The 27,713-nt window shown below is 44.7% G+C and overlaps 2 protein-coding genes across 7 annotated transcripts in view; one reads left to right on the plus strand and one right to left on the minus strand.

The window, feature by feature from the left end:
- The window catches only part of STK32A (serine/threonine kinase 32A), a 130,330-nt gene extending 115,141 nt beyond the window's left edge, over positions 1-15,189 (plus strand). For all 3 annotated transcript variants that reach the window (XM_026018620.2, XM_026018634.2, XM_026018628.2), the window contains 2 exons: positions 11,101-11,165; positions 11,583-15,189. In XM_026018620.2, coding sequence (XP_025874405.1) covers positions 11,101-11,165; positions 11,583-11,673 — 156 coding nt within the window. In that variant the 3' untranslated portion in view covers positions 11,674-15,189. The remainder of the gene's footprint in view (positions 1-11,100; positions 11,166-11,582) is intronic.
- A 1,923-nt stretch (positions 15,190-17,112) lies between these two features.
- DPYSL3 (dihydropyrimidinase like 3) overlaps positions 17,113-27,713 on the minus strand; it is a 120,677-nt gene continuing 110,076 nt past the window's right edge. For all 4 annotated transcript variants that reach the window (XM_072749929.1, XM_072749926.1, XM_072749928.1 and 1 more), the window contains exons 10-14: positions 27,375-27,516; positions 25,652-25,822; positions 23,949-24,128; positions 21,369-21,531; positions 17,113-20,403 (exon numbers count right to left, since the gene is read on the minus strand). In XM_072749929.1, the coding sequence (XP_072606030.1) occupies positions 20,315-20,403; positions 21,369-21,531; positions 23,949-24,128; positions 25,652-25,822; positions 27,375-27,516 (745 nt within the window). In that variant the 3' untranslated portion in view covers positions 17,113-20,314. The remainder of the gene's footprint in view (positions 20,404-21,368; positions 21,532-23,948; positions 24,129-25,651; positions 25,823-27,374; positions 27,517-27,713) is intronic.

The raw sequence follows: 27,713 nt of genomic DNA on the forward strand, positions 1-27,713 counted from the left end.
CTAAAGTTTCGGTGATGACGGTGATTTGTGAATGACTTCCTACGGGGCCCACCACCCTCTACCTGGTCCGTGTCCCCTCCCCAGCCATCCTCGTGCTGGCTCATCCTTGCCCTCACTCAAAATCCTCTAACCATCTGACCCTCAAGGCCTATAGGTTTCACTTTTCTTTAGGACCCTGGCTTTTCCCTTTTTCTTCTATGTTCCACTCTCAGGTCTTCACACAGGGGCTTTCCTGTCATCCTTTACACCTTAAATGCAATTTGCTGAAGAGAAGGTCCCTTCGCTCCTGTGTACTTTCTCAGCCTCAATTTTTAATGCCTTCATGATATTAACATAATTTACACAATATTTATGTGTTTGCACTTCTTTTCCTATCCCACTAAAACGAAGGCTCCTTGTGGGGGAAGACCAGGTCTTACCCACCAGTATCTTCATGGAACCCCAACAAGTGCCTGAATACAGTAGAGGCTCATAAACAAGAGGTTCAGCATATTGGAAGGAAATGAAATCTTGTAACCAGACAGGGAAAATTAGGCATCGCTCTGCCGAGAGTTACAAAGTCATGTTGCCCCACCAGCATCTTCCTGGGGTCCACTCCTGCCCTACTTCTTTCCCAACACCGGGCCCCACGAAGCATCTCTCCTGATGTGAAAGGCCACGAACCACTTACCAGCAGTACAGACTCTAGCATTTTCTACCATCACCCACTGCTTCCCCCTTTCTTCCAGGCCTCCTATCAACCTCAGGATCATTTACCAGGAAGTGGCTTTGCCCATGATAAAAACAGGCCCTTCCATCTCTAATCAGGGAAATGTACATTGCTTGACCTTTTTGTTTTGTTTTTAAAATTTTATTGAGGTAAAAAAAAATTTTATTGAGGTAAAATATATAGAACATGAAATTTCCCACTTTAACCATTTTTAAGCGTACAATTCAGTGGCATGAAGTATATTCATGATGTTATACAGCCACCCCCGCTATTCAATTCCAAAATTATTTGTTACCCCAAACCCCATTTATCTTTACTTTCTTTCAGCAATGTTCTGTTCTTTTGAGAGTACACATTTTTCACCTCCTTGGTTTAACTTATTCTTATGTATTTTATTCTTTCGGAAACTATGAAAATGGAATTGTTATTTTTCTTTTTAGTGGATTGTTAAGACCTGGTGTGTAGAAACAGAACCAATTTTTCTCTGCTGATTCTGTATGCTGCAACTTTGCTGAGCTCATCTATTAGCTCTATTAGCTCTACAGCTTCCTTGTGGATTCTCTGGGATTTTTCTATATATAAGACCATGTCATCTGCATATAATTTTACTCCTATCTTTACATTGTAGATGCCTTTAATTTGTTTCTTTCCGTGACTGCTCTGGCTAGAAATTCCAGTACACTGTTGATAACAATAGTAAAAGCAAACATCTTTGCCTTTTTTCCTATCTTAGGGGAAATACCTTTTCCCATTAAGTATTGTGTTAGCTGTGAGTTTTTTTAACTGTGAGTTTTTTTATAAAAGCCTTTTATCTTATTGAAAAAGTACCATTTATATTTCTCGGCTTTTTAGTGTTTTCATCATGAAGGGTTTTGAATTTTGCCAAATGCCTTTTCTGAGTCAAATGAGATAATCTTGCACATTTTCCTTTTCTTAGTTCTATTAATGTGATGTGTGATGTTGGCTGGTTTTCTTACGTTGAATCATTCTCACACTCCTGGGATAAATCCCACTTTTTCATTGTGTATAATCTTTTAATATGCTGTTGGACTTGGTTTGCTAGGATGTTGTCGAAGATTCTTCTACATTCATAATGAGCTTTGTCCTGTAATTTTCTTCTCTTTTGATGTCTTTAGGTGTTTTGGTATTGGGGTGAAGCTGGGCTCATAGAATGAGTTAGAAAGTGTTCCCTCCTCTTCTGTTATTTTTTTTTCCCCGAATGAGTTTGAGAAAGATTGGTGTTATCTCTTTCTTAAACGTTTGGTAGAATTTACTGCTGAAGTCATCTGGTCCTGGACTTTCCTTTGTTGGAATGTTTCTTCTTACAGATTTTTACTTGTAGATTACTCTTTACTTGTTACAAGTCTATTGAGATTTTATATTTCTTCTGAAGTCAGCGTAATCATTTCTTTTTCTAGAAAGTTGTTAATTGCATCTAGATCTTATTGTTGATATACAGTTGTTCACCCTGTCTTTCTATTTCTATAAGGTAAGGTTGAAAGTCATGTCTCCACTTTGATTTATGATTTTAGTTATTTGCATGTTTTCTTTTTTTTCCTTACATATGGCTAAACATTTGTCAGTCTTGTTCATCTTTTCAAAGAACCAGCTTTTGGTGCGATTATGTCTGTTGTTTTTCTCTTCTCTATTTCATTTGTCTCTGCTCTCATCTTTATTATTCTCTTCCTTCTGCTAGCTTTGGGTTTAGTCTGCTTTTCTTTTTCTAAGTCGTCAAGGTATGAAGTTAGGTTATTGATTTGGGATATTCCTTTCTAAGGTAGACGTTTACAGCTAAAATTCTCTCTGATTACTGCCTTCCCTGCATCCCCTAACTTTTAGTAGGTTGGGTTTTTTTGTTTATTTATCTTGAAGTTCTGGTGATAGTTTTGACACGATGGTGAAGAGTTTGTTATTTAATTTTCACATATTTGTGAATTTTCCAATTTTCCTTCTGTTGTTGATTTCTAGCTTCATTCTGTTGTGGTCAGAGAAGATAATTTGCATGGTTTTAATCTTTCACAATGTATTGAGACTGTTTTATACCCTAACATATGGTTTCCTTCCACGGTTTCTTTTACATTTTTTAGCATATTTAGGATAGTTGTTTTAATGTCTCTGTTTCAGGGTGGCTCAATCAGTTAAGCGTCCAACTCTTGGTTTCCGCTCAGGTCGTGATCTCAGGGTTGTGAGATTGAGCTCTGCATTGGGGTCTGCTGGAGATTCTCCCTCTCCCTCTGCCCCTCCTGCTCAGCTCTCTCACTCTAAGGTAAATAAATAAATCTTTAAAAAAAAATAGGGGATCCCTGGGTGGCTCGGCGGTTTGGCCCCTGCCTTTGGCCAAGGGAGCGATCCTGGAGTCCTGGGATCGAGTCCCACTTCGGGCTCCCGGCATGGAGCCTGCTTCTCCCTCTGCCTGTGTCTCTGCCTCTCTCTCTCTCTCTCTCTGTCTATCGTGAATAAATAAATAGAATCTTTAAAAATAATAATAAAGTCTCTGTTTAGTAAATCCAATGTTTGGGCATCCTTAGGGGTAATTCCTTTGAATGGGCCTTGTGATTTTGTTGTTGAAAACTTGACATTTGAATATTATAATGCAGTAAATCTAGAAATCAGATTCTCTCCTTTTGTAGGGTTTGCTCTTTTTTAATTGTTGAAGGCAGTATTTGTCTTTTTTAAAGTAACTTTGACAAACTACTTTTACAAACACTGTATTCCTTGTCATGTGTCATCCCTGCAGTTCCTGTTATGTTAGCTTGTGTTTAGCTAATATTTTGACAGAGATTTCCTTGAACCCCAGGAGCATTTTTTAAGTTGCTTTTTTTCTTGATTTAGTGTTTCCTTGGTTGTTAAAAAACCTTTGACTGCTTTCCAGAATTCTGACAAAGTTAGCTCCGACAGTTTCTGCTTGTTTTTTGTTTCTGTTGATGAGAGCCTGGAACTGCCTGCTCTAATAATTCTGTTCTAGTTCCTCTAAATCTGGTACCCTAGGTTTAAAAATAAAAATTATTTTGCTTCAAAATAAAGGTTAGTATTCCCCCAAAGAAGAATTAGGAAGCTCGTGAACCTCAAAACGGTACTCTTATCTACTCTTTGACATCAAGGTTTTTAAAATGTGAGGATCAATCTTGGCAACTCATTATGGTATTACCATGTTCATTCATTTATTGTTCATTTATTCAATACTCGATTATAAAGTGGTGGCTATGTCAGGAAATGTCTCCAACTTGCTAGTCATTGCTGCCCTTAGAGTACAAAGTGCTCTGGGAATTATTCGTTGGTCCTGAGAGAGGGTCCAGGACAGGATTTCCAGAAGAGGAAACATTTGATCTGGTTCCTCTAGATTGAATAGAGGTGGCCATGCAGAAAACAAAGGATGAGGCCATTTCAGGAGTGGTATATCCGGAGAGTATAGAAATGCCTTCATTATTTCAAAAGAAATTAAATGGCAGATGGTTGCCAATAGTAGGAAATACCCACCCATGCTGTGTTCAAGAGGCCTGTTCCACTACCCATCCTCTGCCCCTTCATCCAGAGACACACCCCAAGGCATCCTATTCTTCTAGCCAACTCTAACAAGAGTATCAATAATAGCCACTATTATTGATGTTAGCTGTATCTTAGTTACAACTAAGATATGTTGTTAGTTATATCTTAGCCTCTAGTTCTGTCCCACTGTAGCTAAGAGTCACCATGCTGCTCTGGGATCTGATTCATCACTGCTTAGGCACCATATTAGAAAAGATGCAAGTATTGACAAGAAAATTCTAATTGAGCCACAAACTTGGAAAAGATATCAATAATCCAAGTGTAATCATTTTAGTGATAATGCATAGTCTCCTACGACTCCCTCAATCTTTAAACCCTGTTTCCCGCTTGGAAAAAAATTTGCACAAATTTTTTTGTGCAAGATAAACCCATTGGCTTATCTTCTCCTTCTCCACATTTCATCTCCTTTCTTATTTTGCATTTCATTAAAATGGCAGTTTTCAATATAATTTTTTAGCCCAATTAATTGTATTAATAGAGCCATCATTTTCATTTAAAGATGTACTTTAAATATCCTACAAACCTACTTACCTGTGTTTTATCTGGTCAGTTTGTTTTGGTTAAATTGTTTTAAAAGGGGTGTCTGGAGGTTCAGTCAATTAAGCATTCAACTCTTGATTTCAGCTCAGGTCATGATCTCAGGGTTGAGAGATCAAGCCCCACATCAGGCTCCACTCTGGATGTGAAGTCTGCTTTAGATTCTCTCTTTCCTTCTCCCTCTGCCCCACCCACTCCTCACTTACTCTCCTAAAAAAATTGTTTTAAGAGATACTAGGGCAAGAAAGATAATTTGCAATATATATTTATTCTGTGGGAATATAAGTATATACTAAAAAGCTTTATTAATGGGGAAAGCTCTACAGTGCCAATTTTGTGTATGGAAAAATAAAGCCTCTTATAATATTTTTCATATATCTTATTTTATATATTTGATATTTATATAAAATATATTTGGCACATACACATATTTCTGCATATACTTGCATAAATATGTGTAGCTCTAGTAGAGATGCTTTGTTTTTGTTTTTTAACTTTTTCGTGCAGGAAAAGAGGTGAGGGGAGTCATGCCTTAGGTGCCTTCTCAACTTGTAAAGGTAATCTATGTAGATATTTACATCTTAAGGGGAAGGGATATAAATGTGGCCCTATCACCAGGCCCATAGCTTATTAAGGAAGAGATCCACTCGATATCATAGACACACTAGAGGACAGAATTTATTTTCACAGGGCTTATTAACAACCTCTGAAGTCCAAAAGTCCTCCAAGAGACTTTCTTAGGAATATCTGCCAGAATCAGTTTTTTATGTTGTTTTTGTTTTGTCTTAATGATGAAGATTTCTTATCTGTAGCTGTAAGAGAGAGGGAACATTCTCTTCTTTTCATCTTGTAATCATGTAGACTCTTTTTAACCCACTGTTAAGAAGGTCTGTGTGTTTCTAGACTAAGAAACGAATTGCATTAGTGAGTACTGAGCAGAAAGGGGCATGCTTGAAATGCTCTAAACTTATAATAAAGATAAGAAAGAGGTAGAATTATCTTGTTAAGAAGATGGAATGTGGGGTGTGTAACTATCTGCATGATGGTTTCTACATGTTGAACAGTCAACGCTAATACAACTAGCATACTGGTAAGTTGATCTTTGATAGAGTGTTTAAAATCTGTTAAAGAGGGGCACTAGGGTAGCTTAGTGATTGAAGGTCTGCCCTTGGTTCGGGGCGTGATCCCGGAGTCCTGGGATTGAGTGCCCTATCGGGCTCCCTGCAGGGAGCCTGCTTCTCCCTCTGCCTGTGTCTCTGCCTCTCAGTGTCTCCCATGAATAAATAAGTAAAATCTTTAAGAAAAAAATCTATTAGAGAGTACATGTCCTCTCTCTCCAGTGAGATCTATCATCTCTTGTGAATACTTCCTGTCATGACCAAATGAGGCAGTGTGTGTTCTGGTTACTTACCAAATAGCTATATGATTCTTTTAAATGTAATGATTTTTTTTAAAGATTTTATTTATTTATTTATTCATGAGAGATACAGAGAGAGAGAGAGGCAGAGGGAGAAGTAGGCTCCCTGCAGGAAGCCCGATGTGGGACTCAATCCCGGCACCCCAGGATCACACGCTGGGCCAAAAGCAGATGGTCAACCGTGGAGCCACCCAGGTACCATAAACGTAATGATTTAAACATTAACTCATGTATCCTTTGTAAGCATTTATTCCTTTATATATAAAAAAAATAGGAATAGCAATAGCTGTTTGCTCTGCTCATCCCTGAGAATTAGGTTCAAAGAGTTCTAACCAATCCTTTCCTTCTCAGTCAGATAAGACCCATTCATCCCTCCATACTCCTTGCCTCCTGCTCCTTTCCTTCATCTTTTCTTTTTGGCTACTGTTGTTGACTTATCCATGTCACTAAACTTCTTAAAACTTTTTCATCTAAAGTAAAGGAAAGAAAACATGTTGAATGTGAACACTTCAAGGACCAGGGGTGGAACTCATGGGGTCGACAGTGCCATATCACAAACTCCTCCCTGAGTGTTTATTTGATATCTTTAGGTAACACAGGATTAGGTGATAGAGAAACAAATTCACATGCATTTCTGTATTTTAGTTGATTATAATCTTGATTTTTAATGTTAAACATATTTTAAGTGTTAATATTTTAAATATTTCTCATGTTATGTTTTAAGTAACATTTCAAATGTCCATATATGTATCTATAGCTTTATATGTGTTTATGTGTGTTTATATATATTTTATATAAACATACATATATGTTTATAACATATATAAACATGTATATAAATATATTACACAGTATTTTACATATATTTTATAATACAAAATTTTGTGTATGTTTATATGTTTTGTTAATATATGATATATAATACATAAACATATATACATATATAAACATAAAATATTGTATATGTAAAAATATTGTATAATATTTTATGTATATGTATTTATATTTTATATAATACATCAAATGTTAAAATAAAAGCACCTTGTGAACTATACTAAAAAAAACAAAAAACCTTTAGTTCAATTAACCAAGGAAAAAAGAGAGAGGACCCAAATCAATAAAATATAAATGACATTACAGCTGATAGCACAGAAATGCTAAGGAGCTTAAGAAACCACTGTGAACAACTATATACAAACAAACTGGACAACCTAGAAAAGATGGGGTGTTTTTTTACTAAGAAAAATTCTTAGTAACATACAACCTACCAATTCTGAACTAGGAAAAAAATTAAAGATCTGAAGAGACCAATTACTAGTAAGGAATTTGATTCAGTAGTCAAAAATCTCCCAATGAAGAAAAGTCCACCAGTGAAACCATAGTGAGTTTTACCAAACATTTAGAGAAGAATAAACACTATTTCTTCTCAAACTCTTCCAAAAAATCAAAGAGGAGGGGACACCCCCAAACTCATTTTATGAGCTTAGCATTACCCTGATACCAATGCCAGAAAAAGACAGGAAAAGCAAAGGAAACTCCAGGTCAATATCCAAGGGATTCAGATGCAAAAACTCTCAATAAAATACTAGCAAACCAAATTCAGCAGTACATTAAAAGGATCATTCACTATGGTCAAGTAGGATATATCCCTGGAATGTATATGGAGATGGCTCAACATATGCAAATCAATGAACACGATATATCACATTGACAGAAGTGAAAGAGAAAAATCATATCATCTCAAAAGACATAGAAAAAGCATTTGACAAAATTCAACATCCAGCATGAAAAGAAGTCATAAGAAATTAGATATAGAAGGAACATATCTCAACTTAATAAAGTCCATATATATCAAGCCCACAGCTAATATCATACTGAGTGATGAAATACTGAAAGCTTTTCTTCTAAGATCAGGAACAAGTCGTGGGTCCCCATTCTCATCACTTCTATTCAGCATAGCACTGAAGTCCTAGTCAGAGCAATCAAGCAACAAAAAAGATATAAAAGGCATCAAAATTGGAAAGGAAGAAGTAAAATTGCCTATTTGAAGATGACATGATTTTATATATAGAAAATTGTAAAGACTTCACTAAAAAACTGTTGGATCTAATCAATGAAGTCAGTAAAATTGCAGGATACAAAATTATCATATAGTAGCATTTCTATATTCTAACAATGAGTTATCTGAAAAAAAATCCCACTTACAAAAGCATCAAAAAACAATAAAATACTTAGGAATGAATTTAACCAAGGAAGTAAAAGACATTTGTCCTGAAAAACAGGATGAAAGACAAAACAATGATGAAAGAAATGAAAGACAACATATATAAATGGAAATAAATCCTGTATTCATGGAATGGAAGAATTAATATTGCTAAAATGTCTGTATTACTCAAAGCCATCTATCTATAGATTCAGTGCAATCCCTATCAAAATTCCAATGAGATTTTTACAGAAGAAGAACAAAAGAAGTCGTAATATCTTTATGGCACCACCAAAGACCCCAAATAGGCAAAGCAATCTTGAGAAACAAGGACAAAGCAGGAAGCATCATATGTCCTTTTTTCAAGCTATACTACAAAGCTATAGTAATCAAAACAATATGGTACTTGCAAAGAAACAGACACATAGATCAAGGGAATAGAATGAAGGGTCCAGAAATAAACCCATACAAGTATCATCAACCAATACTTGACAAGGAAGCCAAGAATATTCAATGGAGAAAAGACAGTCTCCTCAATAAATGGTGCTGGGAAAATTGGACATTCATGTGTAAAAAAAAAATGAAACTAGCCCCCTATATCTTACAAAAATTAACTCCCTCAAATTAACTCAAAATGGATTAAAGACTTACACGTAATGCTAGAAACCATAAAACTCCTAGAAGAAAAAGTAGGAACAAAGCTCCTTGACAATGTCCTTGGCAATGACTTTTTGGATATAACACCTAAAACACTATGAACAAAATTTAAAAGAAAAAAAAAAACAAGTAGGACTGCTTCAATAAAAAGACAACTTATAAAATGGAAAAAAATATTTGCAAATCATGTATCTGATAAGGTGTTGTTATCCAAAATGTATGAAACTCATACAACTCAAAAGCAAAACAAAACAAAAACAAAATTTATTTACAATAGCCAAGGCATGGAAACATTGATGGATGGATGAAGTTGTGGTTTGCTAGCTTACACACACACACACACACACACACACACACAGAGGAATAACTAATATTCCTTTAAAAAGAAGGAAATCTTGCCATTTGCAACAACATGGATGGACAGTGAGGGTGTCATGCTAAGTGAAATAAGTCCGACAGAATGACAAATACTGTGGGATCTCAATTATGTGTGGAATCAAACCAAGCAACAAACCCATAGAAAAAGGGATCACATTTGGGGTAACCAGAGGCGGGGGGTGGGGTTGGGTGGGATTTGAGTAATTGGAGGCAGATGGTCAAAAGGTACAAACTTTCAGAGATAAATAAGTACCAGGGATGTAAGTCCAACATGATGGCTGTATGACCTACAGAAAGGTGTTGAGACAGTAAATCCTAGGAGTTCTCACCAAAAGGAAAAACCATTTTTTCTTTTTTCTTTTTTAATCCATATGACAATAGGTGTTAACTGACCCTCTCATGGTAATTATTTTGCAATATATGAAAATCAAGTCATTATGCTGTACACCTTGAACTTATACAGGGCTGAATACCAATTATATCTCAGTAAAACTAGGGGGAAAACAACACTTCTGATAAGGATGTTTCTAAGAACCCAAAGTATAAGCTATATATTTTATATATATTATATTTTTTATCTATATAAATACATAAATTTTTTAAATAAAAATCTTGGTAAAGCTGCTATCAAGAAGCTCAATTGGATTATATTTATCCCATAGTTTCATGTCCCCCGTGACTGATACTAGAAACCCTGAGGGTTACAAATACCCCATTCTGAGAATAAGAGTAAGTGTAGCAGAGTCCTGTTTCTCTCTTTTGTTTTGCTCCCTCCCCGCTCCTCTGAAATGTCCTCTCCTTTTTATTTGCCTCTTGTATCACCTAAACATTCCCTCAGGAAAGAAATCTCTTCAGTACTTGAAGACCTACTATTTCCCAATTCCTAGATTTTTTTTTTTTAACAAATGAATAAATATCTTTTCCTCGGGCCATACTTTTTCATCAGAAGTCATTTGGAAGTATTACACAAGTCGCAGACTTGTAAAACATGACCTGGGTCTGACACTGGCCCAGGCCTGGTGATTATCACCGCTTTGAGGTTAAATTTTCCCATTATGATGGGGGAGTCAAGAGAGATGGTGAAAGCTGGATAGTAGAGTCAAAGCAGGGTCTGTGAGAAAGCCACAAATGCAGAAGATCCTGCTCACTGCGCCTGAGGTACAGTTAATCAACCCCAGTCATTGAGGGGAATGTTCCACCAGAGCTCAAGGCCCAAGGAGAGCCCCGAATTAGGCCCAAGGAGAGGCCCCAGTTAGGCCCAAGGAGAGCCCCCAAACCATTCACAGGAGGGCCAGATGACTGCCCAATAGGTAACCAGCTCAGTAAACCCTCACCCCCACACACCTTTAGGCCGTTGTTTCTTCATGGGCTGAGTGGCTGGAAGACATCATAACCCAAGCCTTCCTCGCTGTGGGGAGCAGAGGTGACATATTTTATCCTCTTGTGGTTTCTTATTTGTTCCCCTCTTACTCTAATTGGGGTCTCCTGCCACACATTTCCAGTGTCCATTGTGAAGATCCACTGGTGCTTCTTAGATCTGAGCCCATCAGTGAACAGACAGTAGGTTGCTGGATGTCCGAGGGTCCCCACCGGTCTGCTAACCGCATCTCTCTCTCTCTCCCCCACCCCCACCCCCACCTGTTCCCCTGGAAGACGTGCCTTCTCCAAGAGCATCTGGAGTCTGTCCAGAAGGAGTTCATCATTTTCAACAGAGAAAAGTAAGTAAGCCCTGGTTCAACAGTAGCCCAGCAAACGATGGAATGTTTGAGCCAGACTTTACTGGCAGAGCCTTCAGAGATTAACATTTTTAAATTTTTTCTAATATCAAAAATGATATATACATATCCGTAATGGGGAAAATTGGAAAATTCAGCCCTTTTTTTTTTCTTTTTCTGTATGAGATTTCAAAACCTGCAATACGTGAATTAGCTTAGCATCAAGTTTCCGTTTCAGGGAAGGACAGAGGAAGGAGACTCAAACACTTAAAATCAGTGACACATTAAAGATGGTTTCCTTGACTCCCGCCCCTTTCTCAGTTGTTGGGCTTAATTCTATCACTTCAAAGCTTAAAATCATCTGTCTTTTTAACAATAAGCCCTGGTGTTGTTTTTTCTTTCCTTTTTTTTTCTTTTTAGAGTAAAAAGGGACTTTACTAAAAGACCAGCTAACCTAGCTCTGGAACAAACCAAAGACCCACAAGAAGAGAACGGCCAGAATAATGAGTGAAGTCCTCCCCTTCTTCTGCTTGGACACTTCCTGCCACTTCAGCCAGGAATTGCTGACAGTAGTTCTCACCTCTCCACACCACACACACCTTAGAAAATGTGTATGAATGCCTTTGGGAGGAGGCAGCAGGATGGAGACAGAGTCCCAGGCACCTGGGACCTACTTTCACCACTAATTAACCGCGTGGCCTCCAGCAAGTCACTTCCCCACGGTTGCTGCTTCACAGTTTATTCATCTAAAATGAGAGGGTTATACTAGAGGAGCTCTGTGCTACCTTTTTCCTGCTACCATTCTGTTATTCGACACAGCCTTTATCTTGATTTTAAAAGGAATATTTAGATGCAGATTTCTTTTTCTACCCCTCCTAACTACACTGTGACACGTGGGCAAATGGACACTGGTAGGTGGGTGATTGAGTGAGGCTCTTCAGAGCCAGGGAAGTTCACAGAGAGGTCAGGATCCTCACATCTTATTGAAGAGAGAGAAGGAATTCAATCAGGGAGAAATGAACGGGAGATTAGGGGTGACACAGATTTATGAGGCCTTCCAGTGGTATTCTGGAGTCAGCACACCGTATCAGCGTGCGTCAGCTAGCAAGAGCCTTGGGTGCACGTCTTTCCCATCACCCCAGACAGTGATGTGAAGCTGGGCAGCTGAGATTGGTGATGAGCAGTAAATATTGGCAATATTTACACCATGGAAATGGACAATTGCTTCAAATCAGGGTTTCCCCCTCCCCGAAAAGTCAGTTGTGAAGCAGTTATTAGCATACTGTTCACGTTCTTCTAGGAAGTACGTTCCTTGAGGCTAATTGTCCTCTTATCAGAGACCTGTGTCTGGAGAGGATCAGAAAATAATACTATCACGGTCACATTGAGACCATGTCCACTTCGTAGTACAGTACTGCTACACCTTTTCTATGCAGAGGTTACAGTCTAAATAGAATGGGAGGTGAATTTGGAAGATAGTAAAATTTACACTTGGAAAATCCCTTAAATTACCCACACTGTGGTAGCTATCTTCTCTTAGTGAAGCCCAGTGCAGTGAGCCACCTTTCAGGAATGAAACAGATCACCATTTGGGGGTTTGTTTTGGTTTTGTCTTTTGTTTTTGGTCCCATTTTCAGCCAGTATCAGATGAACCAAAACGTGGAACCAATTATACATGCCTTTGTAGCCTGGAATAACATAGCTGTGGGATGCTCCCACATTTGAGAAGTCTAAGGTCACGGAAATGAACTGAAGGCACCACTCAACTACAAGAATGGTGGGAGAAATTGCCTATTTACAATATTATTGATGTCTCAGTCTTTTGCTTTGTATATTTTTATTTGCCTAACACAAAGTTAAATTCACTTAAGGGAGATACGCATATGACTTAACTCCACTCTCCTGATACACAGAAGATCCTTGCAGAGGAACGAGCTCCGGCAACTCACAGATGCCACGGAGTAGAGTCAACAAGCGAACAGGCTGGGGGTGGGGGGCTGTTTTAACCTCTTGGCTCCTCAGATCATCTAAACCTTGTCCTTACTTATAGTGAGGGCCTTGCCAGGATGGCAGTAAGCAGGCAACAGAGAAGACCAGACAGAGAAAAATGGGCAGAAGTAACAGATCCTGCATCTGCTGCACCAGACATCCAGGAGGGAAGCCACACTCAGGCAATTACACATGGGTAGGAAGCCAATGCTGGCTTTTAACTTGGAATTCAGGATTTCCTCCTCAGTGAGTTAGCAGGCCCAGAATTTCTGGCAGAGCTGTGAACAGTGCCTCTCTACTTTAAGAGCAACCATATTTTTGTTAAGAATTAAAGCCAGCTCTTCTGTTCTGTTTGATTCTCTTTTTTCTACATTTCCCACATATTACTTGCCTGTGCTATTTTGCTTTTCTCCAGATGCTATAAACTACGCACTGGGCCTGACTCAATTTCTAATTATATATGAAAAGAGCAAGTGGAAGGTGACCAGGTTCTTTTCCAGTTGGTAATCGCAGAGTGTCAGGGGCCACTGGCATGTTTACCAACTTGCATTCCTTCATGTGTCTTGACTCAAGTCTTCTGTCCTGTGGACATAGTTCACCTGCTGAGATCAGATCATCAGTCGCCTGGTTCCTCCTCTTGCTGTGACCTTGTATGTATCATTCCAGAGGAAAGACTTCGGGAAACACTGCAGAGCAACAGGATCAGTAGGCTCTCCATTGGGAAGGGAGCCAACCATTGCACATCTGTACAATTTGTAACAGGATAGGAACCCAATACCAGCTCTGTAGTTTGAACCCCTAGTTCATATTTCCAGTGAGTTGCTGTTGTGCCTGAAGCACCTCTGTGGACATTCAAGAGCAGTGGACACACCAACTAGAGAGCACAGCCTCAGAGCAGTAAGATGGATTGTCAGTCCTAATCAGGTTACAGACCCACAATGTGTTTCCAGTTAGAAACGAAAAAGCATTGCATCTAGAATATGGAACAACAGATTATAAGTATCTCCCACTGCCACACGTTTTAAACATTAGGACAGTTTTCCAAAAACCAGGACACCTAAATCTGTACCATGATTGCTAGATGTTGGTATCAGAGTCTTTGGTTTTATTCCATAACTGGAATAAAATGTTACTAACATAACTGGGTCAAATGTTACTACCCTAACCAGCTGGACCATGTCTCATCTGGATTTGTGACAACCAAGGCTAAGAATTTAAGAAAACAAGCTGACTACTGTAGCCCTTTGTGTGGTATTCCCACCATCTTCTAACTGCTTCCTCCCTTACCTGGGGGCAGCATCTGAGAAATCAGAGCAGGTGTTGAAGACCAAAAGCCTCTGGTTATAACACTCTTACTCTGCAGCAAGGGCCACCCACCCCCTTGCATTCAGTGACCTCTAGTGGTGGCGGTGGGCTGTGTGTGGGAAGAACCAAGCCCTGAAACCCTGCCCACAACCCAAACTCCATGGAAGTAAATACTCTGCTAATAGCTAACACATCCCGATGGCAGCACTGGTTTGGCCGGAGGTCATTGCTAGGCCAGGGACGAATGTCAGGCAGCTCGAAGCACTGCTAAATTAATTTACGGTCATTAATTAGTAGTTCAGCTTCTTGTGATAGGCAAGTTTTAACCAGAAAGGACTAGACTTGAGCTCATCATAGCTTTTCTAGACTGGACAAACAGCTAGGGAGAAAAGGAATGCTAATATAGCTAGCAGGAGCCAGCGCTGCTGCTTTTGATGACGCAGCAACGCTAAGGCTTAAACTCACCGGCTGAACGAAAAGGCATGCAGAACACGGTGGTTGTGTCGGTAGCCAGTGGTGCCTGCGTTGTCTACACATCTTGTTTCCTACTGTCTGCCCATGATCGCTCTCTCTTCTAAGCTCAGCGTGTCTGACTGAGGTTAAACACTGATGTTCAAAATCCAAACTTCAGTCCTCTGTGCTGTTGCGCACAGGCAGCCCTTGGGTGGGAAACGCGTGCTTCTGTTGATGTAAATGTGCCTCGGTGTATTAAAATGTCTTCTGCAGACAGTGAGCCACTGATCCTCCTTTGTCCACTGTGGGTGTAACTGTTTTTCCTAGAGGTTGGGTTGTGGGTGCCCAAAGTCACCTGTTCCTCTTTCCATTTCCCTCTGTGGGGACCGCCCTGGACCAGTGACAAGCTGGTATTAGAGATGATGTTCTAGAACAGTGGAGTGCAGCACACTTTAAATGATCCACAAATACAAAAACTAGAAGCCTGACCCCTGTAGCACACACCTAATGGAGCACAGCCCAGAATTCCAGATTTTGCCCTTCACTCTGACCTTGTCCATGACAGCCCATGCACCTCTTTTCTTCAGCACTGTGACTTACTACCCTGCAGCATCTCCGTCCTGTCCCACTCCATACACCAGAACAGCAGGTGGATGTTTCAAACCTGGGACACGAGGGTCACAGGCAGCTCTGGATCCTTGTCGCTGGAAGCAGCTTCCTCTTAGGCCCACAGAAGCTTAGCAGCCAGTAGACCAGCTGGTTCCCCAGGCTTGTGAAATCCACAGGCTCTTGGAAATCATGCGGGCTCTCAAGCCCTGCATGCCGAGTGCCCTGTTGTCCAGGCCATGTCAAGTGCCCTGTTTTGTTCTCTGTAGCCAACTGAGCACACGGTAAGACCTACAACTCCTGATTCTGAAGAGCGCCAGCCTTAAGTACGTGACCTCATTTTTTTGTGGATTGCTTTGGCCCTTCCATCGCCCCCTTCCTGCTGGTAGCTGGTATCCATTTTATGATGGCTTGATGGTAGCACAGCTGATTCCAGAAAGTTCTTTGATACCAGAGAGACCTTTTCATGCCTGTGCAGTACTCTCAACCCCCCACTGGTCAGATGTGACTCAGCCCTGAACAGCTCTAGCCCACAGAGGTGTGAAAATCACTATGTCTATTTCCCTAACATTTTTTAAAAGATTATTTATTTATTTATTCATGAGAGACAGAGAGAGAGACAGACAGACACAAGCAGAGGGAGAAGCAGGCTCCACGCAGGGAGCCCGACATGGGACTCGATCCCGGGACCCCAGGATCACGCCCTGGGCTGAAGGCGGTGCTAAACCACTGAGTCACCCAGGGATCCCCTTCCCTAACATTTTTTTTTAAGATTTTATTTATTTATTCATGTGAGACATGCACAGAGAGAGAGAGAGAGAGGTGCACAGACACAGGCAGAGGGAGAAGCAGGCTCCATGCAGGGAGCCCGACGTGGGACTCAATCCCAGGTCTCCAGGATCACATCCTGGGCTGCAGGCAGCACCAAACCGCTAAGCTACCCAGGCTGCCCCTAACATTTTTTAAAAACTGCTTCATCTCGGGAAGCCCGGGTGGCTCAGCGGTTTGGTGCCGCCTACAGCCCAGAATGTGATCCTGGAGACCCGGGATCGAGTCCCACGTCGGGCTCCCTGCATGGAGCCTGCTTCTCCCTCTGCCTGTGTCTTTGCCTCTGTGTCTCTCATGAATAAATAAATAAAATCTTAAAAAAAACTGCTTCATCTCTTCTAAATACTGCAACATGAATTCAGTTGAGCCTAAACTTTGCCCAGGCCCTTTAAACCCACTCTAATCCTAAGCAGTGCGCAGCTGCTGCCTTGGTCAGTGATGACAAAAAAAACAAACAAAAGAAAGAAACCCTTTCAGGATCTATACTGGACTCACCCAGACTCTACCTCAAACAGTGACATGTTTTACATGAGAGGATCCCCAGGAAAAACTTTGGTCATGCTAAGTTCCAATAATGATCATCTAACTCTATGGCCCAGACAAAAACTCCACCTCAACCAAGACGACAGAAATCCCCCAAATGTCGTCAGGAAACCTCTTGTTCTCATCATATCTGCCCCCCACATTAACCATGTCCATCTTATTGTGCAATTTTAATACCGCAGGTGAAATGGCATGCCGCGCACAGAAGAAGGCTAGTGACAACATCTGTAATTTCATAGTTATTTTAATAACCAGGTGTACATTAACAGTCACTTGATGAACTTTTCCTTAATCTCAGCTAAACTCAAAACACAGTTTTCTTCACGGTTCAAACCAAACAGCTCTTCACGTTCCAGAGCTGCCTCACAGCTACCACAGATCACAGGGAGATTTACGGTCTGTTCATATTCACCAGACACAGAACGGAACACCCACACACCGTTTTCCAAAGAGGGAACTTTTACAATGAATGCTGGCTGCCTGGGACAGCCCATGGGTATATATCTGGGACTCCAGCTGGATTTTTCCAGGCGGGGGAAGGCCCGGGAAGCTTGTGGCTAGAACCAAAGTCGGGGCTCATCCACCCTGTGGGGAAGGGCTTCTCAGGGTGAGTGCAAGTAAGGCCTTTGCAACAGAGCATGACTCTCTGGGTGTAGGTGTGAAGAAAAAGGCCAAAGGGTGACCGGTCTCTGAAGAAACCCCATTTTTGGGAGGACTCCAACACTGCCGTTTTTAGAAAACATAGAAATAGGAGAAATACCTCTACGGGGTGAGGTTGGCTGGTCTAACAATTCCACGAATACCTTCTCAACTACCCAAGATTATGGCCCTCCCAGAGCGAACCCCAGTGGACTGCTATCTGGGTAAGGAATAATGTGAGAAGGTGGGGGGCAGCTGGGGGACCCTCAGAGGAGGGCCAGGCCAAGAGACGAGAGGGCCAAAGAAAGCTTGGGCAGGAGATGAAGGTCCAGCATGCCCTCCCACACTTGGATTAGATGCCGTGAATCCCGAGAGCTGTGGCTTGCATCATGGTTCTCTTCCTAAACCCCGTGTATAGGGAGGGCTCTTTGATGTGTGCCTTGTGGAACAGGACACATTCGAATATAAACTTTAACTCCAGTAACAAGGTACGAGAAACCAAAGTCAAGGAAAGAGAGGGATTTTTCTTGAAATTCTTAGGAATCTCTGTGCTTGTGTAATTACTTCTAGTCAGTGAAGAAAGGGAGGCTTTCCCAAACCTTGTTGCCCATCATGAGGGCGTTAGCGTGGAGAGCTTGTGTAGGCTATCAAGTTCGGGGGGAATGAACGCTTCGTTCAGCAGCCCCGGTGCAGTGCAGCTGACCAGCCTGGCCACGAAAGATTTATTGTCATGGCACAGAGAGGTCATGGAGGGAGGAGCTGGACTCTGGGTACCAGGAGCCCAGGGTCCACAAGAGGACGCACCCTCTAGTTGATTTCTTCCCTCCACCTGGTGGCTGTGGCTGGTACTGCAACATGTCCCGCAGAACAGCCCGGCCCGGAGGCCCGGAGGCCCGGAGGTATTTCGTGTACTTGCTTCGGGTCGGACAATCTCCCTCTGCCTGCAAACCCATCATTCATTCTGAGTTCTGCGACAGGCCAGCAAATCTATGAGTCACAAATCAAGAGCTACGTGCTCCCCCCCTTAAGTCTCCTTTAAAATAAAGGCACCATGAACAAGCCTTAGAACAGCAAGCTTCCTTCTATGAGGAGAAGCGATCATTCTCACGACCAGAACAGTGCTTAGCTGGCTGGGGGACATCCTCCTCGCTGGCTCTTTCCAAATCCCTTTTTAGCCACACTGTTCCCCTCTCTCTGGTCTTCAGCTAGAGAAGTGCCATCAGAGAAGCAGCTTCTCCTGAGCACCTGAAAGGTGTCCGAGGCCCGCTCTTTTTCTTTCAAGTCCCTAGTACGCAGGCATAGGGGGTCCTGCCAGCTGCATCCCACAAGCACAGGTATCTGATCCCAGGGCGACTATGCTCTCTCTGCCCCTGGGCCCCCTAGTTCTACAGATCCTCATCTGGCTCACATTGAACTTTCAGAAGCGGCAGGATGGGGAAATGGACACTGAGCTCCACTTTGTTATGTGCCACATCCCACAAGGCTGCACGTCACTTCCACCACCCTGGGGGGCTGCAGGAAGATACCAAAAGCTCCCCCAGAGGATGTGCTGAAGGAAGGGCAGACAGTTAGTTGAGGGCTGAAAAGCAGACCCATGGTCCCAGAATGTGCCCCCCCCCCAACCCCACAGACTGGCTTTCCCAAATCCTTGCTTGGCTCCCACCTCAACCGAGACCACCTGTTCGCAGCAAAACTCCTAGAACACCTAAGCACATACATTTTCAAACCCCAAATCCTATCCAATCACAGATGTGCCTGGAACTCGAGATGGAAAGACTCGGCCACTCACCGCCAGCAAGAGCAGCCCTTTCTGGGGGTCCCCCTTGGCTTGTCCTAACTCAGGATGCCTGACGCACGCTGCTCTCCCGGGTGGGCAAGGCCACGAGCACGTGAGGTGATGATCTCCAACACGCGTTTAGAGGAAGGCATGTGAGCGCGGCTGCCCCGCCCCGAGGGCCTGTGTGTGCTCCCAGCTGCTGCCTTTTAAAGAGCACCAGAGAGGCAGGCAGGACAGAGAGGGAGGAGGGTTTCCTCCTCTCTTCCTTCCCGGCCCAGGAAAGAGGAGAATTTGAAAGCAACACTGAGAAAGAGGCCCTACGAAACACCGGCATGATCGAGCAGGTGAAGGTGATGGTTTGGGTTTTGGTGTTTTAATAAAATGTTCAAAGGAATAAAATCTAGGAGGGGATGTGACAAAGTCTGGAACCTGAAGACTGCCTGCCTTCTCCACAGACCCCTGGAGACTGTGAAAAAAGGACGGCAGCCCCAAGTAGCCATCATCCATGGAAATAAACGTGCTTCAACACAACACACAAGCCCCCTTATGCTCACCCACCCGCCCGCCTCCCCGTACACACCCTACCCCAGCCCCTCGGAGCCTTCTGCCTTGCTCTGGGCTCCCACCACCCCCTCACCACCAATACCCACGTCCCTTTTGTTGATTTTCCTGACATCCCAGCTTTGTCTGTCCCCTTGTCATAAAATGCAGCACTACACACGCGCTCAACACTATATAGCAGACGCTTTTACCTTAGTAGCCTGTCTGATTGCATGCATGGAAATGGGGGGAGGGGGTCAAACAAATCAAGGCTATGCATAAACAGAAAACAAAGCAATATTCGTAAAGCTAGGCAAGCGAGTGTAGCATTGGAGAAACATAAGGCTTGAGGCTTATTGATTCTTTAGATCGCAACTGTTTGGATTCGCTTTCCTTCTTAAATATTGGTGTACCATTTTGGCTTCAAGAAAATCTCTTCTTGCTTCTGCCCCTCTCTTTGGGGAGGGGTCGCTTAACTCAGGGACGTGATGTTAGAGCGGCCTCCAGGGGGTGCCACGATGCGCTTGCTGGCTGAGCGGACCCCCTCATCCACTTGGGTGCCTTCGGTTGGCAACACATCCCCAGGAAGGAAAAAAGGGAAAGGGGGGTGTAGAAAAGAGAGAAATTGGATTAGTTTTCAGAGTGTCAGACGGCAGGCACCCTCCTGGCCTCATCTCCCGAGAAATTTCCATTCCAGTCTATCAAACATTCTAGGTGTTTCATATCCATCCTCCTGAACGCCTATCTCCAGCAGAGAAAAAAAAAAAAAAAAAAAAACCGAGGACCACAGAAATGCAAACCTACAGTTACTTTTCCCCATCATAAGACTACAGGCTATGGGGCAACTAGACAATTGTTTTCTATGAATATTAGTTCTTAAAGCATCAACCAGGCTAGCACAGTGGAGCATTTACTCAACAGCGGCTCCAACAGAGGTGCACAACACCACGCACAGCTCCCACAGTCGCCCACGGAGAATCACCACCAATTCATCATGGGAGTCATTGCACCCCACCCCACCAGGTGTGACCTCTAAGCAGAAATGGTCATCATTTAAGCCTGATCTTTGGGGCACCTGTGGCTCTGCCGGTTGGTTGAGCATCTGCCTTTGGCTGGGGTCTTGGGATCCAGTCCCGCCCTGGGCTCCCTGCTCAGCGGGGATCCTGCTTCTCCTTCTCCCTCTGCTTGTGCGCTCTCTCTCTCTCTCTCTCTTTCTCAAATAAATAAAATCTTAAAGAAAAAAAAAAACCAAAACCTGATCTTTAACCTCTTCGAAACTTATCTTGCTTTCTCAACGGGACTCCTTTTTGAGTCGGCAACGTTTCCTGCTGACCCCAGTCACCACCTTCCAGAAGGTGTTGGGGGCGGGGGGGGGGGGGGGGGGGGGGGGGGGCTCGTTCCCAGGTGGCCAGCCAGCTCGGAGCACTCCCGGCTCCTCCCCACCTACCCCCTCCCTCCCCCGCACCCCCCTCACCCCTCCACCAGGCCCTTCTCACAGAAGGGCACCTGGTGCTTCGCCCACTCACCAGACAGGCTGAATCCCGACTGATGGAGGTTCCTCACAGGCGGGTTGGGCCGCGTGGGGGAGCCCCGGGTGGAGCCCGCGGGGGTGCCCCCTTTGGGTGTGGTGGTCAGGTCAAACACGGGCCCGTCGTACAGGCCCCTGGGGACCGCGTGCAGGTCTGCCATCTGCAACAGAGAAAGGGGTCACCCCAGAGTCTGTCAACGCGTAAGGTCCCTTCTAGCTAAGTCGGGGAATCCAGGATGCAGTGGGAGCCAGGAAATAAGACAAACAGTAGGGTGCCCTAAGGGAAGGAGAAGGAGAAAATAGAGAGTGTGGAGACAGAGCGACGGTACAGAGGTTGGCGAGGACCTCTCTAAATAGGTGAGCTTCGCTCTTCAGGAGCAAAGGGACCTGTTGTGGGGGGACATTGAGGAAGGAGGAGGAGAGGCTGCAAAGTCAAGGACAGGGGCAGGGGTGGTGGCGGAAGCAGTGTCCCCAGCAGAGGAAGCAGGTGGGGGAAACGGGACAGATAGAAGGACCGCCGGCTGGCCCGGAGCAGAGGACACAGGAAGGGCAGCGGTTTGGGACAAGGTCGCAGTGCTGGGGGTGACATCCCATGGGGGCTCCAGGCCCGCTCCTTGGCACAGAGCAGAGCTGGCAAAGCTGGATGGCGTCCTGCAGTCCGGCCCCTGGCCTCACGCTGTGGCCGTGAGCCCTCATGGGCCTGTGGGGCCGGTTGGCCCACCCCCTGCCAGGAGCGGGTGGAGGGGTGGGGGTGGCTCAGGGTCATACGAAACATGGTGGCTCCCCCGAGTGGCTCTCGGCAGACGGCGCAGGGCAGACGGCACAGGGCAGCGGTGCAACCAGCACCTGCCTTGCCCACATCCCATCACAGGCTGCTTGGGGGCGTCAGGGGGACAGGGTAGCTCATGGCAAGACTCCCAGCCTGTCTGCACGGAGCCTCCCCTCTCCTCTGTGGGTGACTCAGGTGCAAGCACAGAGGTGAAGCTCGACATGTTCCAAGTGTTCGCAGATGCTGATGATCTAGGCGGGACCACGTCCCTCTCCATGGTCCCCAAAAACCTTGGCCAGGGGGCGCTGGGAGGCTCAGTGGTTGAGCATCTGCCTTCAGCTCAGGGCATGATCCCGGGGTGCCAGGATCGAGTCATACATCGGGCTCCCCACAGGGGGCCTGCTTCTCCCTCTGCTTGTGTCTCTGCCTCTCTCTCTGTGTCTCTCATGAGGAAAGAAATAAAATCTTTAAAAAGAGAGAAAGCCCTTGGCCAGTAACTCTAGATCAACATTCCTTTGGGTACGTTATCTTAAGTCACCTCAACAGGAACACAGAGCTGATGTACACGAGAGGTTTGGGTTCCATTCTCTTCTCTATCAGGCCAAACCTGGGGCGTGGGATTTCCCACCACACTGGCTAACCTTAAACCATCGCTAATAGAGAGGGAGGAAACGCTGTCATAAAATAAACAGTGCGGGTTGCAGGGACATTCAGACTAAATGACAGATGCCTCTGGAAATGCATGCACGGCCAAGAGACGCTGCGCCTCATCCCGGGAGGGGGCCGGGAGCAGATCGGACCTGGCCTGCGGCCTTGGGGAGGGAGGCCTGCAGCAGCAGGAAGCAGCAGCTCTCACGCACAGAGCAGCCAGGTGCCTCCAAAGACACCCTGGGGTGCCGGGAGCGGGTATGGAGTTCCTCTGAGCCTCCCTCTAATGGCCACCGCAGTGGCCCAGCGCCCCCACTGCGCTCCCACCGCGCTCCCACCGCGCTCCCACGCGCTCCCACCACGCCAGCAGCACGACTGAGGACTCACTCTCCTGGCGGCGGGGTGCCGGCCCGTCCCATGTGCACGGGGGACCGCGTGCCTTCCAACCGACCAGGTCGGGACTGGGGGGTCAAATTGCACCCCATCCCAGGGCCGGTCTAACCCTGCTCTGGGGGTCCCCAGCCCTTACAGGAAGGCGACCCTGCGATCGGTGTGGGGGTCGCAGCGGCGCTGAGGAAACAGAGCTGTGGGCCTCGCCAGATGTCAAGGAGAGCCACTCCACATGGGACATGCGGGGAGATCCTTAAGTAGACACACACAGATATATGTCTGTGTATCTGTCTTTCTACCTGTCTGTCTATGAAATCGGGGGCAGAAACAAGATTTTATGCGAACCACAGAACTAGCCAGAAGAGTCATGAACACTTGCCCTCGGGAGCAATGCTGGACAGAAGAGAGGAGACCCCGAGGGGCAGGTGCGGGCGGCTGACTCTCACTGCGTGCCTTCCTCCAAGAGGGATTCTTTTTTAAAAAACATAGACTATCTGGAATTATTAAAATTTTAAATTATTTCAATTAAAAGTACCATAAAAATGGATGAAAGTCATTTAACAAAAAGGTTTCTTGGGCCAAAAAAGGTTCAGAAACCCCTTGCTATAGGACATCAAATCTGTGCAGTTGTCCCCTGGGAAGAGGTCTCTGCAGGGCATGTCTTCGGGAGGGTCGGGGGCACACGGTCCCCTCCTGACCTCGTGGGTACCGTCCCTGGGCCCGATGGGACACAAGCCCCTTCCCCCACCTGAGGTCCCGCCAGCTTCTCACCTTCCTCCGGGCTTTAATGCGCTTGTAGACATAGTCAGAGAACGGGCTGCAGGGGATGAAGCGGCCTGCCCCCTGGGTCACGTGCAGGTTGCCATCCTCCAGCATGATCTTGCCCTGGCAGATGACCACCAGAGGGGCCCCGCGCAGCTCCAGTCCCTCAAAGATGTTATACTCCGCAGCCTAGAGATGGAGAGGGGCAAAGCCATGAGTGCAGGCGGAGGACGAGGCGGAGAGGAACAGTGTTCCTGGGCGGGGGGCCCTGCCTCCGGCCTCGCTGCAGCCGAGGTACCAGGGAAGCCAGGAAAAGCTTCCAGTGCCACCCGGTAGCTCTAGGGGAATAGAAGTCCCAGGGGAGAGAGAAAGCGGCTAAGCAGAGACCGGACTTCCCAGCAAAGAGAAACATCAATCCTCAGTAAGGCCCTGGTCTGGAAGCACATTCTGTCACTGGCAGTGTCACAGAGAAGCTTGGGGTGCTGGGAGATGGTCTCCACGAGCCCCAAATTAAATGATGAGATGTGGAGCACCTGGGTGTCTCAGGGAGTGAGCGTCTGTCTCTGGCTCAGGGCGTGGTCCCAGAGTGCCGGGATCGAGTCCTACCTCGGGCTCCCTGCACGGAGCCTGCATCTCCCTCTGCCTGTGTCTCTGCCTCTCTGTGTGTGTCTCTCATGAATAAATAAGTAAAATCTTTAAGAATAAAATAAAACAAAGGCCATCCTCTCCAAAAATGGGATGTCTCTCTACTGCCTTCATTTATTCACCAAGCGCAAGGCAGTACTACACAAGGTTAAGGACATCAGTTCAGAGTCCAGTTGTGTGGGTTTAAACCCTAACTTCACCATTTACTGAATCTCCTTGCATCTCCATTTCCTTGGTGATAAAATGCGGCAGCTAACAGTGCGTACCTGCGGCGGACTGTTACGGAGATCCGGTGAACAAAAAGCACTCTGCCTGAAACATAAATGCTTTAACATATGAACTCTTGGGGATCCCTGGGTGACTGAACAGTTTAGAGCCTGCCTTCAGCCCAGGGCATGATCCTAGAGACCCGGGATCGAGTTCCGCATCAGGCTCCCTGCATGGAGCCTGCTTCTCCCTCTGCCTGTGTCTCTCCCCCTCTCTGTGTCTCTCAGGAATAAAATCTTTAAAAAAAACAAAACAAAACTCTTTTTACCAACACGGATTAAGCCTTTTCCCTTGGGCACTGGGCGTTAATTATTATCCTCCACATAAAACTCCTCAGGAGAAAGTTGTCTGGGCTGTTCATCAATTTTTTTCATGTTCTCTCTCCTTCTGGGTACAGGGGGCATCACTGGCTCCCTGCCCTCCTGGGGGGAGGCCAAGCTCAGGACAGGCTCGGGCCCATACAGTGTGAGAGGAAGTGCCATATACCACTTCTCTCAGGAAAGCTCTCAAGAGTCGCTACTCCAGTGACCATGAACTGGTCCCCGGCCTCAGCCTGTGTAGACACAGCACCTCCGTGTCTGAGTACCTGCTGGGAGTAGCCCCCCACTGACCCATCTGGGAGACCAGGAGTGAGAAACAACCTGCTGAGGTATTACATCACTGAGAATTTGGTGAGGTCTGTGACAGCGACCCATCCTGGTCTAGCAGGCCTGGGGCGACGCACATCCACACCTCTCTCCCGACAGAGTTCCACACGCGCCTTCTCCATGCCACTCTTCTCCCGCCAGCAAGTGCCTTACCGACTGGTGGCTCTTGGCTGAGACGATCTTCACCGCATCTGGGTCCCAAATCACCAGGTCGCTGTCAGAACCCACAGATATTCTCCCCTTGCGGGGATAGAGGTTGAAGATCTTGGCGGCATTTGTGCTTGTCACAGCCACAAACTGGTTTTCATCCATTTTCCCAGTGGCCTATTGGGATACCAAAGAAACTCAGCTCAGGACATCTGAGCTCAGAGCAACGTGACCACCAGGGCCAGAAACGCCCAGACGGCGTCTGAGGAGATGAACACGGACCCCCACCCACAAGCTGTCCACCTGGCTGGCTGCGCCATCACGGCAGCCAGGGACGATGGGGAACACATGGCTTCAGAAAGCAGTCACCACTCTTGGAGGGGGTGCCTTTTTCTGGTTTGTGTATATACTTCCTTCTTTGCCCTCTTAATTCCAAAAAGAATTATAGAATTCCCAGTAAAAACAAATGTGGTTATGAGCCCATTTTTTAGATATCTGTTTGTATTTGCATGGTCACAAGATAAATATGGAAGAGCCTCACCCAATAATAATAATGGTTAACCCTGGGTTGTGGAATTATGGCTGATTTTTGTTTTCTTTCTTGTGTGTGCTTTTCTATGCTTTCCAAGTGCTCTTTTAATGAGAATGTATCATGTGGGTAATTAAAATATATATATATTATTTTTAACAATTCTAGATTGTGCCAAGTTAACTATATATATTTATATATTCATAAATGCACAACAGTGTTTAGGAAAGAACAAAACCTAAGTATGTAAGAGAAGAGAAAAATATTTATACTTTCCTTCTTTACAAAACAAAAAGGCTGGATAAGGAAAAAAGAATTTAGTTTCAAATCTAACTTTGGGCTTCCTGGGAACCATGATGAGAAGGGAAATTTGGTGGCTTACTCTGTGCAGATGAATGAGGCATTAATTCATATGCTATATATATATATATATATATATATATATATATATATATACGGCTCAGAAATAAATGTCTTTAGAGTTTTTAAAATAAAAAGAGAAGGAGGGTGCCTGGCTGGCTCAATCGGTGGAGCATGCAACTCCTGATCTTGAGGATGTGAGTTCGAGCCCCATGTTGGGTATAGAGATTACTTAAAAATAAAATCTTTTAAAAAAATAAGAAAATAAAAAAATAAAAGGAAGTGATCAACTTAATAATGAGTTAATTATTATTTTTACTAAAACCTTTGGGACAGCCTTCATTGGCATGGCTATTTCTTTTGTCAGCCTCGGTCATGTTATTAAGGAAAATACAACCAGGCTTACTGTCAGAAGACCTCTGGTCAACAGTCCTTTGTACAGCCTGGATGACTACACACTCAATGAAGGGCATCCTTGATGAGCAAGCTGACTTCAGTCTCTTAGGCATATACCCCTTGCTTACCATTTCAATGGGTTATATCCAGCCCCTTCAAAAGAAGTGATAATACTCCCCCCAAAAATAATTTAATTCACTCTTAAATACAGATCATTCATGCCATCAGATAGATGTAGGGTCCGTATGTGTGGCTCCTAGTTGTTTTAACAGTCTAGAGGAGGAAGTCTCCTCAAAATGTCAAGATTCATCCCTCTGTAGGTAACATTCCTAAATCACATGGTTCCAGAAACATCTCAGCAGGTATGAGGGCTCACCTACCAAAAAGCAGTGGCAGGAGGCTCTGATCTGGCCCTGGCCCCTGTCCCATGACCTTGATGCTTACCACAGCCTTGTCCCAGATGACAGACATCCGCTCTTCCACACCGTTGGTGCCCTCGGGGATGGCTGTGAAATTGTCCTTCCCAATTGCCTTCTGAGCAGTACTGAAGGTACAGTGGGCACTCCCAGAGAGCTGCAGGTCTCCACTAGCAAAGAAAAAAAGCTCCATGTAAACTGGAGAGGTGGCTTAGAGGCACCGCCGGGGACAAGCACTGAGTGTCTACCATCAGCATTCGGAATGCCAAGACTTGAGTTTAGGATCCTTTCTGTACTTCTTACCAGATACTTGAGCATAAGTGAGCTCTTCCCCTCCCTGGGCCTTACAGTTAGCCCATCTGGAAAA

Source organism: Vulpes vulpes, chromosome 2, assembly GCF_048418805.1.
Source record: "Vulpes vulpes isolate BD-2025 chromosome 2, VulVul3, whole genome shotgun sequence".
NCBI lineage: Eukaryota > Metazoa > Chordata > Mammalia > Carnivora > Canidae > Vulpes > Vulpes vulpes.